The following is a 14,123-nucleotide window of genomic DNA, read 5'->3' as shown; positions in this document are numbered from 1 at the left end:
AAGAAGATGTGGTACATATACACAATGGAATATTATGCAGCCATAAGAAAAAAAGAGATCCCAGCATTTGCAACAACATGGATGGAGCTAGAGGGTATTATGCTGAGTGAAATAAGCCAGGCGGAGAAAGACAAATATGAAATGATTTCACTCATATGTGGAGTGTAAGAACAAAGAAAAACTGAAAGAACAAAACAGGAGCAGAATCACAGAACCCAAGAATGGACTAACATTTACCAATGGAAAAGGGACTGGGGAGGATGGGTGGGAAGGGATGATAAGGGCAGGGAAAAAGAAAGGGCATTACGATTAGCATGTATAATGTGGGGGTGGCATAGGGAGGGCTGTGCAACACAGAGAAGACAAGTAGTGATTCTACAGCATCTTACTATGTTGATGGACAGTGACTGTAGTGGGGTTTTTGGGGGGGACTTGGTGAAGTAGGGACCGTAGTAAACATAGTGTTTGTCATGTAATTGTAGATTAATGATAAAGTAAAAAAAATTTACTGTGGTTCTCCAGTTAGCAAGACAGTGCAGTACTGACAGGGATATGATGGAGCCAAACTGACGGTTCAGAAGTAAGCCCTTGATTGTGTGGTCACCTGGTTTTTAACGAAGTGCCAAGAGAATCCAATGGGGAAAGGAGAGTCTTTTCAACAAATGTTGCTGAGAGAAGTAGATATTGAAGTAGATTGAATAATGGCCACTCAAAGGATCAAGCCCTAATCCCTGGAATTTGTAAATGTTAGCTTAACTAAAAATAAAAGATCTGTGAGGCTGTGATTAAGGATTTTACAATGAGATTACTTTATGTAAATGCCATCACAAGTCTCCTTGTAAGAGGCAGGAGGAGACCCGTGGACACACAGGGAGGACCACACCAGAGAAGGCTGTGCAAGACAGGCACCGACCGGAGCAATACAGCTGCAGCCAAGGAAGCCAGCAGCCACCAGGGGCTGGAAGTAGCAGGGGTCAGATCCTCCCCAGAACCTTCTGAGAAAGTGTAGCCTTTAATGCCTCGACTTTAGGCTTCTGGCCTCCACAAGTGCAAGAAAGTAGTTTGTTGTCAGCCACCAGTTTGTGCGACAACAGCCATAGGGAACTAACAGGGATAACTATTTGGAAAAAAAAGGTCAACGCTTACCTCACACTGTATACAAAAATTAACTTCAAATGGACCATAGGTCTAAACATAAGGCTAAAACTATAAAGCTTCTAGGAGAAATCATAGGAGAAAATCTTCCAAATCTTTGGTTAAGCAAAGATTTCTTACATATACCACAAAAGGCATGGGCAATAAAAGAAAAAAATGGATAAACTTCATTAAAATTTTTTTAATGTGCTCTTCAAAGGACACCATGAAGGAAATGACAAGCCACAGACTGTGAGAAAATGTTTACAAAACATATATAATAAAGGATATATATCCACATATACAAAGAACACTTGCAACTCAATAACAGATGGGAAGATTACATAATAATAAATCTTCAAAGATCCAATTTAAAAATGGTGACTTAACATTTCACCAGGAGAGCTTGGCGTGTCTAAAATCTCCCAAAAACATATTCAGCATCACTAGTTGTTAAAGAAATGCACATTAAAATGACAGACACCATGACACACCTAATAGAATGATTATAATAAAAAGATAATACCAAGTATTGGCAAGATATGGAGAAACTGGAAACCTCATTTGTTGGTGAAATTGTGAAATGGTACAACTATGAACAGTTTGCAGTTTCTTAAGTCTGCATATATTTACCATATGTGCCAGCAATTCCGCTCTCAAGAGAAGAGTTTCTATTCATGCAGAAACATGTCCACAAATGTTCACAGCCACAGTATTCGTAAGAGACAGAAACCGGAATCAACTCCATGTCTGCCAACTGGTGAGTGGGTGAACCAACAAAATGTGACTTATCCATACAATGGAATACAGTTCAGCAGTAAAAGTACTGACACATGTTACAATATAGATGAACCTCAAAAAACATTCTGCAAAGTGAGACCAGATTGAGAAGACCCCATATTACATGGTCAATGTATTGCACATCCAAAAAAGCCACTGTAAAAGAACATAGATAAGAGCTGCCTGCACCTGGGATGACAACGGGGTTCACTGGGGAAGTCCAGCTCAAGGGGTCTTTGGGAGTGATGGACATGTTGTAGAACTGGGTTATGAATATACTAAAAACCATTGAATCCAGCACGAATCTTGTAACAAACATAGGTGTCAATGAATCGACTTTCTTTCAGACTTTATGGCAAATACTTTGTCCTCCACATTGTCCACAGTACACAGTTGGAAGTCTGTGATGGGGACCGACTGGAAGGTCTCAGCCCCAGCGTCTGCCAGGATGAGAACAGGAGGCAGCCCAAGGCAAAGTGGAAAACAGTCCTTGAGAGATCATGGCCTGGGGCTGGGCCAGTAGCCAGGAGTCCTCGGACCAGGCCCTGTCCTTCACTGCACAAGCTCTTACCTGTGACACAGATGGCTACGCTGAGGGGTTCTGTCTGTCTGTCTGAATTATTTTGAATCCTCCTCTCGGCATTTTCCCCAGGACACTGGAAAATTCTGCTTGGCTCTAGACAGACCTCCATCAGAGAAAAACCAACCATACACACCTTTCTCAAGGGAAGCACGAAGGCCCTTTGTTTCACACCAACCAATGTCTATTTAATGACAATCCATGAGCCAGAAAGCTTTAACTGCTGAGTTCCATTCCCCCAGTGGCTGCTACTTATCCACAGAGTGTCTCTGTATCCCCAAACCCACACCATCCCTCCCCCGATTAATGGCTCCCAAACACTTTCTTCAAGACACCCTCCTTGCTGGCACCACCTCGAGGGCCCTTCGCCCTCCTGCCCTGTGGTGTCAGAGAAAGCCGCCCCCAGCTACATACAGAGCAGGGAATCCCTGGAGCCACATCACCTAGACTAGGACCAGTATTAACACCTGCCATCACTGGGAACCTGGACAGTGGCTTAAACTGCCTGTGCCTCGGTTTCCCCATCTGCAAAGTGAAACTAATCTTGCTCAAGTCCACAAAGCCATTGTGAGCATTAGGTGAGATGATACTTGTAGATTTGTAGAATTGTACGTGATCCCTAGTAAGCATAAAATACATGTGTTACTAATAGTTATGATATTACTGTGACTGAGACAAACTGGCAAAAAAGAACTCCATGCAGATGCCTTACCTCCTACATGATCCTGTAGGAAGTCACTCCAGGAGGACCTGTGCTATCCAGGTCCACGGTCCTTCCTGCAGATGCTTTACAGAAGCCACCGCAAATACTGAAGACTCCCAGGAAAAGCAATACATTTGTCCCCTTTAATTCACAACTTCCAGGATGTTCTGTTGAGCATCCTGGTCTCCTGGCAGTAAATTCCAAGCACCCCCCAGCCCCCCTACAGCAGCTGATAGAAATGGAGAGCGGGTGGGGAAGACCTCTGTCCAGATCACTAGCATGTGTCCACAGGCTCTGGCGCACCAGCAAGTGATGACACTAACAGAGAGGCAGGGAAAGTGTGGAGTGCTGATGGCTTTCCCAGCCCCTTCCAGGTAAGAAAGATTCATATATGCAGCTCAGCCCTTTCTCATCTCACAAGCTCGGAGCAAGTATGTGAACATGGAGGCCAGGCCTACCAAGGGCCACCCAACAAGCAGCCTGCACGCTGATGCATGCTGCAGGCCTGAGACCCCAGGGAGGAAGCCAGAGCCCCACCTGTGATGTCTCTGAGCAGCCTGAGCTGTTGCTGAGGGGTGCTGACTCAGAAGAAGACCAAGCTGCCACTTCCACAGCCTCAGATCTGTGGGTGATGAGTCTTTTTAAGGCTGTCACATCTGCCACTTCAGAATTCTTGATTTCTTTTGTTCACCCAAACAGGAAACCCTCATTGCCCTGTGCACCCCACAATCTGTGCTTGGATCTGAGCACGGAAGGGGTTTATGGGTGTGTATGGCCCACCATTCCTCCTCATCTGTTTTCTGTCCTCTGGCACCTAGTAGCCTCTGTGTCGTCTGACTTTCCAGCTTAAATGGACATTCAAGGTCCTTATTTGTTGTCCCTGGTGACAAGGAGACTTACTTTCCCATTGTAAGGCATGAAGAATAACACTGAAAAATCCTATTTCCACCCAGTTTCACTCCCATCCACACGGGCAACTCTTCATGGTTTGCTGGAGATCCTCCAAGAATGGTTTCTGAGCATTAACATATGCAGGCAACCTCTGCTTTTGGAAAGTTTATGCTATGACTCTCCAATTTTATGGAGGACGTACGGAGTGCAGTCAGCTCCCAACTTCAGACAGCTTGACCTGTGATCTCCAACTTTGTGGTGGTGAGGAAGCAATGCCAAGTAATCATACTTGGGGTTTTGAATTTGGTTCTCTTCCCGAGCTAGTGACATGTGGTCCCATCCTTTCTGGTGACACTGGGCAGGGCAGCAGCACAGCTCCCAGTCAGCCCACGGCCTCCAGGGTCAACCATGATACGCTGACAGCCCTCCCGCCCCGGTGAGCCCTCCTGGTTTTCACTTCAGAACAGAGCTCAGTAAATCACCTGAGAGAGTCAATGAGTGTGCTGAGCACATTCAAGCTTGTGTAGGCCAAGCGATGTTTGTAAGGTAGGTGTATCAAACGCAGTTTCGACTTACAATATTTTCATCCTATGATGGGTTTATCAGGGTGTAACTCCAGTCATTTAAGTCGAGGAAGATCTGTGCCTATTTTCACTAAACAAAGAAATCAAAGAAGGAATTTTGCTTTTAGGAAAAGAGGCTAAAAGTAGAATTCGTTCAGCGTTGGCTTTGCAGCGAGCCATTAGAGAGGCAGTGCAGACCTGGGTGGTGAGAGGGGCGGACCCAGCTCCCTCCTAGGAAGTACACCCAGCATCTCAGCACCCAATAGTGTCTTTTTTAAAAATCTTATTTTGGTATAATTAATCTACAATTACATGAAGGACATTATGTTTACTAGGCTCCCCCCTTCACCAAGTCCCCCCCACATCCCTGTTCACAGTCACTGTCCATCAACATAGTAAGATGCTGTAAAATCACTACTTCTCTTCTTTGTGTTGCACAGCCCTCCCCGTGCCCCTCCTGACACTATACATGTTAATTGTAATGCCCCCTTTCTTTTTTCCCGCCCTTATCACTCCCTTCCCACCCGTCCTCCCCAGTCCCTTTTCCTTTGGTAACTGTTAGTCCATTCTTGGGTTCTGTGATTCTGCTGCTGTTTTGTTCCTTCAGTTTCTTTTGTTCTTATACTCCACATATGAGTGAAATCATTTGGTACTTGTCTTTCTCCGCCTCGCTTATTTCACTGAGCATAATACCCTCTAGCTCCATCCATGTTGTTGCGAATGGTAGGATTTGTTTTTTTCTTATGGCTAGTAATATTCCATTGTGTATATGTACCACATCTTCTTTATCCATTCATCTACTGATGGACACTTAGGTTGCTTCCATATCTTGGCTATTGTAAATACTACAGCAATAAACATAGGGGTGCATCTGTCTTTTTCAAACTGGAGTGCTGCATTCTTGGGGTAAATTCCTAGAAGTGGGATTCCTGGGTCAAATGGTATTTCTATTTTGAGCATTTTGAGGAACCTCCATACTGCTTTCCACAATGGTTGAACTAATTTACATTCCCACCAGCAGTGTAGGAGGGTTCCACTTTCTCCACAACCTCGCCAGCAATTGTTGTTGTTTGTCTTTTGGATGGTAGCCATCCTTACTTGTGTGAGATGATATCTCATTGTGGTTTTAATTTGCATTTCTCTGATGACAAGCGATGTGGAGCATCTTTTCATGTGTCTGTTGGCCATCTGAATTTCTTCTTTAGAGAACTGTCTATTCAGCTCCTTTGCCCATTTTTTAATTGGATTATTTCCAATAGTGTCTTTGAACATGTGCGCTTCATCTCAGTTTAATCTGTGCATCCATTAGCAAGATGTGTTCGAAGGTACCAGGAAAGCCTAAGAGAGAATACTTTTTGGGGTCTGGGAATGCTAAAATTTTTCCCATTAGATTAATGGTAATCACCTCTTGGTTTTATGCCATTTCAGCTTATGAAAGGTTTCACAGGAACACCCTTCCTCCAGGTAGCAGGGAAGCTTGTGTACTTATATTCAAATGGATTTTTGGAAAACACGAGAACAGCTGTATTTTTCTGACTTAACCTAGGAATTTTCCACATCTGTACCTCATTCCTTGTACTCTTTGCAGGGTATGTTTGGACATGTTAGATTTTTCTGACAAATTTTCTTTCTGACATGTACGTTTCTTTCATTTTTTCCTATGACAGACCATGCTGAAATGAACAAGTAATTCTGAAGTGTACCTATGTGCATCTCCACAAGAATTTCTGCCATGCTGATTTCTGGAACTGCAATAAGAGTCAAAGCATTTGCAAAATCTTCCTTTTAAGAGACAGCAGCAAATGTTTTATCAGGTAACTATAACACAACTATTTTTTCTTTCTATTCTTGAATTTGTTAGTTCTTTCTCTCTACACCTGTTTCAAATGTTTATGCTGTCAAATATTCCAACCTCTTCCATTATAGCCTGGAAGAATTGCCTTGCTTAAAAGGGTGTCCCCACCCCAGAATTATAAGAACATCCCTTCCTCTTCAAACACTTCTTCCTATGGATTCATAGCTGCTTGGTGAGCTATTTTGTCTTCTCTTGGTCAATACCAAAACTTTCTAACCATGTAGGTTTCTAGTATGTTTCCATGTCTGATAGAAAAATTTCCTACCTTCCTCTTTTACAAAAAAATTCTCAGCGATTCTTATATTTCTCTCCCAAAAGAATGTTAAAGTCAACTTATCATGTTAAAATTGACCTGGTTATGCTGCACTATAACTCCCCCGAACATTGCTGAAGGAGACATGAACGCTCTCAGGTGCAAAGTGCCTGGGAGGGCACATGCTCCACCCAGCCGTGTAGACAGGAACCTCCTCTGGACACAAGACGAGAAAGACCACAGAAGCGACTGTTTATTCATCTACACCCCCAACCACCCACAGAAGGCTCTAGAAGAGGTAAGAAGCATCCCATTCTCAGGCTCCCTGGAAGCATTAGGAAGCAACCTGGGCCCTGGGCCCAGAGAATACCTCCCAGATGGTGGAGGCTCCTCTGCCTAGAACACCTGATGGAACAGGAAAAGGGCGCACAGAGCACAGACCCCAGAGGGTGCCCAAAGGCACCTCCGCCTATCCTCTTCACACCTGCCCAGCTCCTGGTGCCTTCCGGCTACCAGATATCAGCTCCTGGAAGACAACACTTGATTGGAGACCTGCAACATACCAGACACTGTCTTCCGCAGTTTGTAATCCTCAGTGAATCCCGGTGACATGCATATTATTGACACTCACATGTTGTGGCTGAGAAAACTGAGGCACAGAGAGAACCAGTGACTTGCCCATTGTCACACAACATGGTGTGATGGAGAATCTGGGTAAGAGCCCCTGCAGTTTGTTTGTGTCTAAGCCCTTATGCACCTGTCACCACCTCATGCAGCTTCTCACGCAAGATCACATTAGCACTGCATTCTCTCTGTTGACCATACATGTCTGAGAATCTTGAGAATGTTTGGTGTCCATTTTTGACATACATATCTACAAAGCATGATGTTCAGCTAATGTTAATGGTAGCTTTCCCCAAGTGCTCAAATTTGGAAAAATGGCAGCTTCTTTGACATTTTTCTGGCATTACTTATAAATTCAGTCATATACTTATTTTATTTTCAGAAAGAATAGAATTCATATTCAAAAGGAAAATGCTTTGGGGACTGTAAGGCACTTTAGAAATAGAAGATTTATTGGTTTATATTTTATGCACTCTCACTTTTGTATTTCATATCTATTTCATTCTCTAATTTTTCTCCTTAATGTACTTTTATATTGTAACCTTCTAGAAGTGTCTTATAGAGCAAAATGGCATCTGTACTTTGCTATATAAGATTTAATAGATCTGGCTTTTATTTGGTAAAATAAACACTTATCTTTATTTATATGAATCCTATTTCATGAATGATATGTTGCCATCATTTTTGGAATTATATTTAAAATTTTCATTTTTATGCAATGTTTTCAGTATAATTATTACTCTCTGGGTGATTCTTCAGTGAGACATTTCCTTTAACTTTTTGAAAGATATGGATGAGGCTATCTGACATTAGTTCCTTTTCCTTTAAAATTAAAAAATGTCAGCAAAGTAATACATGCACATGGTTAAAAAATCTAATTGCATCAAAGAATTTCCACCCTAACTGCTCCCACCTTCAGTCATGTTCTCAAGAGGCAACCACTTATACCATTTTCTCTTCATTTCTTCTGGAGAACCAAATATTTGTCTAAATAATATTATTGTGTCCCATTTCCTCATTTATTAACCTAGAGCTGTAATTAGGATCTCCTACTTTGAAAATGTTTTGTATGTATCTTTTCCTCATTTTCCTATTGGAATTGTTCCTTTTCACTAGTTCATTCTTCTAGGAGTCCTGGTCTATACTAGGAAATAAACCGTAATAGTCTCACGCAATTGCATTGTTAGATATCTGGCATCTGTATCTTAGCCGTCTCATTGGACAGAGGCCTGAGCTGCGATGCACGGAGCAGCTTTCATATTTTCCTTGCAGTCTGTGCTTCTGAAGTTTTGTTAAAGGACTTCAACACTCATAACCCTATTGATCTCAGATCTTTGTCTGGATTCATTTAGGTCATTTATCCATTTGAAGTCTGCTGCTGCTGCTCTGGGCTTAGGTAGGTGTCCGTTTCATATTTATTCTTCTTCATATAGTAAAACTGTTTTCCCAGATCATGCACTAAGCAATCTGTTGTTTCCCCATTCATTTATCCTTGCACTTTATCTGACATTATGTCTCGGACAAACATGGGTCTGTCTCTAAGCTGTCGTGTTCTCTGGGTCTCTTCATCAGCTTGTGCCAATTTCACTGTCTTTATTAAAATATGACCTTTAGCATGTCTTAATATCTGGCAGGACACACCTATCCTTTGTTTTCTCTAAAATTGGCTTCCCTATTTGTAGATTTTTGTCCCTTCATAAATATCTTTAAATAAATTTAGTAGAGTTCCTCAAAAAAATCCAACTGTAATTGTGACCAATACTGTGTTTCATTCATAGATTAATTGAAGGAGAATCAACATCTTATAATATTAAATTGCCCTAAGAGTATGGGATGTCTGTATTTATTCAGATCTTCAATTTCTTGATTAGAGTTTTTAAGATTCCCATAGAGGGATTCTGGATTCTTGGATAACTCCTAGATATTTTGAACTTTCTGTTATTGTAATTTGTATCTTGCTTTTTAAATATTTACTTGTCAGTTATTGCTGCTATAGAGAAAGGCTGCTGATCTTTGTAAGCTGATTTGGAAAAGCTGCTGAACTCTTGTATGTTGGGTTGTTGTTTTCTTTTAGGTAGATGCTCACATAGCTTCTTACTCCTTTCTCTTTGTTACTGCACGCCCAGGACGTCCAGGACAATGTTGAATGGTGGTAACAGTTAGCATCTCTGCCTTGTAGCTCATCATAAAGAAAATCCATCTAAAGCATCTGTATTAAATATATCCAGTTAAGTTGCTGTGGGGGTTGGGTATAGAGCCCTTGCAAATGACTGCTGTTCAGGTCCTCTGGGAAGCAGACATTGAGACAGAAATAGACATACAAGTGATTTGGCCTGTTGACATGGTGGGGTGTACTGGTGGACTTTTGGATGCTGAAGGAGCCTTGCATTCTGGAGAAACCTTCCATGGTCATAATGTATAATTCCAGTATGTTTCTGGATTCAATCTGAGGGTGTTAGCATCTAATTTCATGAGAGATACTTATGTGTAGTGTTCTTTTTATGTAATGTCTTTATCTGGATTGAGATATCAAGGTAAGAGTGACCACACAGGAAGTATTCCTTCCTCTTTACTGGAAGAGGTTTTGTAAAATTGGTGTTAATTCTTTAAATGTTTGGAGAAATTCTCTACTTGAAAACATCTGGGACCTTGGAGATTCCTTTTTCAGGAACATTTGAATTACAAATTTGATTTCTTGAATGGTTGTTAGACTATTCATGTGTCCATTTTATCTTGCCAAGTTTTGGTAGTTTGTGGTTTTCAAGGAGTTGGTCCACTTCTTTTTTTTAAACTTTTTATTAAGGTATTATTGATATACACTCTTATGAAGGTTTCACATGAAAAAACAATGTTGTTACTACATTTACCCATATTTTCAAGTCCCAACCCATACTCCAATGCAGTCACTGTCCATCAGTATAGTAAGATGCCACAGATTCACTATTTGCCTTCTCTGTGCTACACTGTTTCTCCCGTGATCCCCCCCACACCATGTGTACTAAATATAACACCCCTCAATCTCCATCTCCCTCTCTCCTGACCCACCCTCCCACACCCCTCCCCTTTGGTAACCACTAGTTCCTTCTTGGAGTCTGTGAGTCTGCTGCTGTTTTGTTCCTACAGTTTTGCTTCATTGTTATGCTCCACAAAGGAGGGAAATCATTTGGCACGTGTCTTTCTCCACGTGGCTTATTTCACTGAGCATAATATCCTCCAGCTCCATCCATGTTGTTGCAAATGGTAGGATTTGTTTCTTTCTTATGGCTGAATAGTATTCCATTGTGTATATGTACCACATCTTCTTTATCCATTCATCTACTCTTGGACACTTAGATTGCTTCAATATCTTAGCTATTGTAAAATGTGCTGCAATAAACATAGGGGTGCATATATCTTTTTGAATCTGAGAGATTGTATTCTTTGGGTAAATTCCAAGGAGTGGGTTTCCTGGGTCAAATGGTATTTCTATTTTTAGTTTTTTGAGGAACCTCCATATTGCTTTCCACAATGGTTGAACTAGCTCACATTCCCACCAGCAGTGTAGGAGGGCTCCCCTTTCTCCGCATACTTGCCAGCATTTGTTGTTCTTAGTCTTTTCAATGCTGGCCATCCAAAAGGCCAGCTGTGAGGTGATATCTCATTGTGGTTTTAATTTGCATTTCCCTGTGATTAGTGATGTGGAACATCTTTTCATGTGTCTGTTGGCCATCTGAATTTCTTGTTTGAAGAATTGTCTCTTCATATCCTCTGCCCATTTGTTAATCAGGTTATTTGCTTTTTGGGTGTTGAGGCATGTAAGTTCTTTATATATTTTGGATGTTAACCCCTTGTCAGATATGTCATTTACAAATATATTCTCCCATACTGTAGGATGCCTTTTTGTTCTATTGATGGTGTCCTTTGCTGTACAGAAACTTTATAGTTCGATGTAGTCCCATGAGTTCATTTTTGCTTTTGTTTCCCTTGCTTGAGGAGATGCGTTCAGGAAGAAGTAGCTCATGCTTATATTCATGAGATTTTTGCCTATGTTGCCTTCTAAGAGTTTTATGGTTTCATGACTTACATTCAGGTCTTTGATCCATTTCGAGTTTACTTTTGTGTATGGGGTTAGACAATAATCCAGTTTCATTCTCTTGCATGTAGCTGTCCAGTTTTGCCAACACCAGCTGTTGAAGAGGCTGCCATGTCCCCATTGTATGTCCATGGCTCCTTTATCATATATTAATTGACCATATATGGTTGGGTTTATATCAGGGCTCTTTAGACTGTTCCATTGGTCTATGGGTCTGTTCTTGTGCCAGTACCAAATTATGCTGATTACTGTGGCTTGGTAGTAGATCTTGAAGTTGGGGAGTGAGATCCTCCCCACTTTATTCTCCCTTCTCAGGATTGCTTGGCTATTCGGGGTCTTTTGTGGTTCCATATTAATTTTAGGATGATTTTCTCTATTTCGTTGAAGAATACTGTTGGTATTTTGATAGGAATTGCATGGAATCTGTTGATTGCTTTAGGCATGATGGCCATTTTGACAATAGTTAATTCTTCCTATCCATGAGCATGGGATATGTTTCCATTTATTGGTATCTTCTTTAATTTCTCTCATGAGTGTCTTGTAGTTTTCAGAGTACAGGTCTGTCACTTGGCTTGGTTAGATTTATTCCTAGGTATTTTATTCTTTTTGATGCAACTCTAAATGGAATTGTTTCCCTGATTTCTCTTTTTGCTGGTTCATTGTTGGTATACAGACATGCACAGATTTCTGCGTATTAATTTTGTATCCTGCAACTTTGCTGAATTCATATTAATATTAGATCTAGTAGTTTTGGAGTGGATTCTTTAGGATTTTTTATGTACAATATCATATCATCTGCAAACAGGGACAGTTTATAACTTCTTCCTTGCCAATATGGATGCCTTTTATTTCTTTGTGTTGTCTGATTGCCATGGCTAGGACCTCAAGTACTGTGTTGAATAGAAGTGGGGATTTTGGGCATCCTTGTCTTGTTCATGATATTAAAGGAAAAGCTTTCAGGGGGAGGAGCCAAGATGGCAGCATGAGTAGTTCAGCTGAAATCTCCTCCCAAAAACATATATTTTTTTGGAAATACAACAAATCACGTAAGGCACCAAAGGAAACACAAAAGAAAACAGATTAAAACACATAACATATAAAGATTGGAGGAAGAGAAATAAGAAGGGAGAGAAAGAATCATCAGACTGTGCTTACAATAGCTTACTAAGTGAGTTAAGTTAGACAGTAAGATACTAAAGAAGCTAACCTTGAACCTTTGGTAACCACAAATCTAAAGCCTGCAATGGCAATAAGTATATATCTTTCAATAATCACCATAAATGTAAATGGACTGAATGCACCAATCAAAAGACACACAGAAACAGAATGGATAAAAAAGCAAGACCCATCTATATGCTGCTTACAAGAGACTCACTTCAAACCCAAAGACATACACAGACCAAAAGTCAAGGGATGGAAAAAGATATTTCATGCAAACTACAGGGAGAAAAAAGCAGGTGTAGCAGTACTGATATCAGACAAAATAGATTTCAAAACAAAGAAAGTAACAAAAGATAAAGAAGGACATTACATAATGACAAAGACGCCAGCCCAACAAGAGGATATAACCGTTATAAATATATATGCACCCAATACAGGAGCACCAACATATGTGAAACAAACACTAACAGAATTAAAGGAGGAAATAGAATGCAATGCATTTGTTCTAGGAGACTTGAACACACCACTCACTCCAAAGGACAGATCCACCAGATGGAAAATAAGTAAGGACACAGAGGCACTGAAGAACACACTAGAACAGATGGACTTAACAGACATCTACAGAACCCTACACACAAAAGCAGCAGGATACACATTCTTTTCAAGTGCACATGGAACATTCTCCAGAATAGATCACATACTAGGCCACAAAAAGAGCCTCAGTAAATTCAAAAAGATTGAAATTCTACCAACCAACTTCTCAGACCACAAAGGCTTAAAACTAGAAATTAATTGTACAAGGGAAACAAAAAGGCTCACAAACACATGGAGGCTTAACAACATGCGTCTAAATAACCAGTGGATCAATGACCAAATTAAAACAGAGATCAAGCAATATATGGAGACAAATGACACTGACAGCATAAAGCCACAAATTCTGTGGGACACAGTTAAGGCAGTTCTAAGAGGAAAGTACATAGCAATCCAGGCCTATCTAAAGAAGGAAGAACATTCCCAAATGAATAGTTTAAAGTCACAATTATTGAAACTGGAAAAAGAAGAACAAATGAGGCCCAAAGTCAGCAGAAGGAGGGATATAATAAAGATCAAAGAAGAAATAAATAAAATGAGAACAATAAAATAATATAAAAAATCAATGAAACCAGGAGCTGGTTCTTTGAAAAAATAAACAAAATAGATAAGCCCCTAGCCAGACTTATTAAGAGAAAAAGAGAATCTATACACATCAACAGAATCAGAAATGAGAAAGGAAAAATCATGACGGACCCCACAGAAATACAAAGAATTATTAGAGAATACTATGAAAACCTATATGCTAACAAGCTGGAAAACCTAGGAGAAATGGACAACTTCCTAGAAAAATACAACCTTCTAAGACTGACCCAGAATGAAACAGAAAATCTAAACAGACCAATTACCAGCAAAGAAATTGAAGTGGTAATCAAAAAACTACCCAAGAACAAAACCCCTGGACCAAATGGATTTG

General features: G+C 40.6%; 1 protein-coding gene across 4 annotated transcripts in view; it reads left to right on the top strand.

Moving 5' to 3' along the window:
* SPTLC1 (serine palmitoyltransferase long chain base subunit 1) overlaps nucleotides 1-8,026 on the top strand; it is a 101,372-nt gene extending 93,346 nt beyond the window's left edge. The window contains exons 14-15 of one of the 4 annotated variants that reach the window (XR_008996436.1): nucleotides 6,319-6,465; nucleotides 6,825-8,025. Coding sequence is in view for 1 of the 4 variants with exons in the window: in XM_036894648.2 (XP_036750543.1) it covers nucleotides 6,319-6,328 (10 nt within the window). In the remaining 3 variants the exon portion in view is untranslated. Of the gene's footprint in view, nucleotides 1-6,318 lie in introns of all 4 variants that reach the window. The other 3 variants (XR_005026704.2, XM_057498462.1, XM_036894648.2) reach the window with 3 other exon arrangements.
* Nucleotides 8,027-14,123: the final 6,097 nt, after the last annotated feature.

This window comes from Manis pentadactyla, chromosome 3 (genome assembly GCF_030020395.1).
Source record: "Manis pentadactyla isolate mManPen7 chromosome 3, mManPen7.hap1, whole genome shotgun sequence".
Classification (NCBI taxonomy): Eukaryota; Metazoa; Chordata; class Mammalia; order Pholidota; family Manidae; genus Manis; species Manis pentadactyla.
The sequence above is the reverse complement of the archived record's forward strand: the minus strand, read 5'-3'. Positions and strand labels throughout refer to the sequence as shown.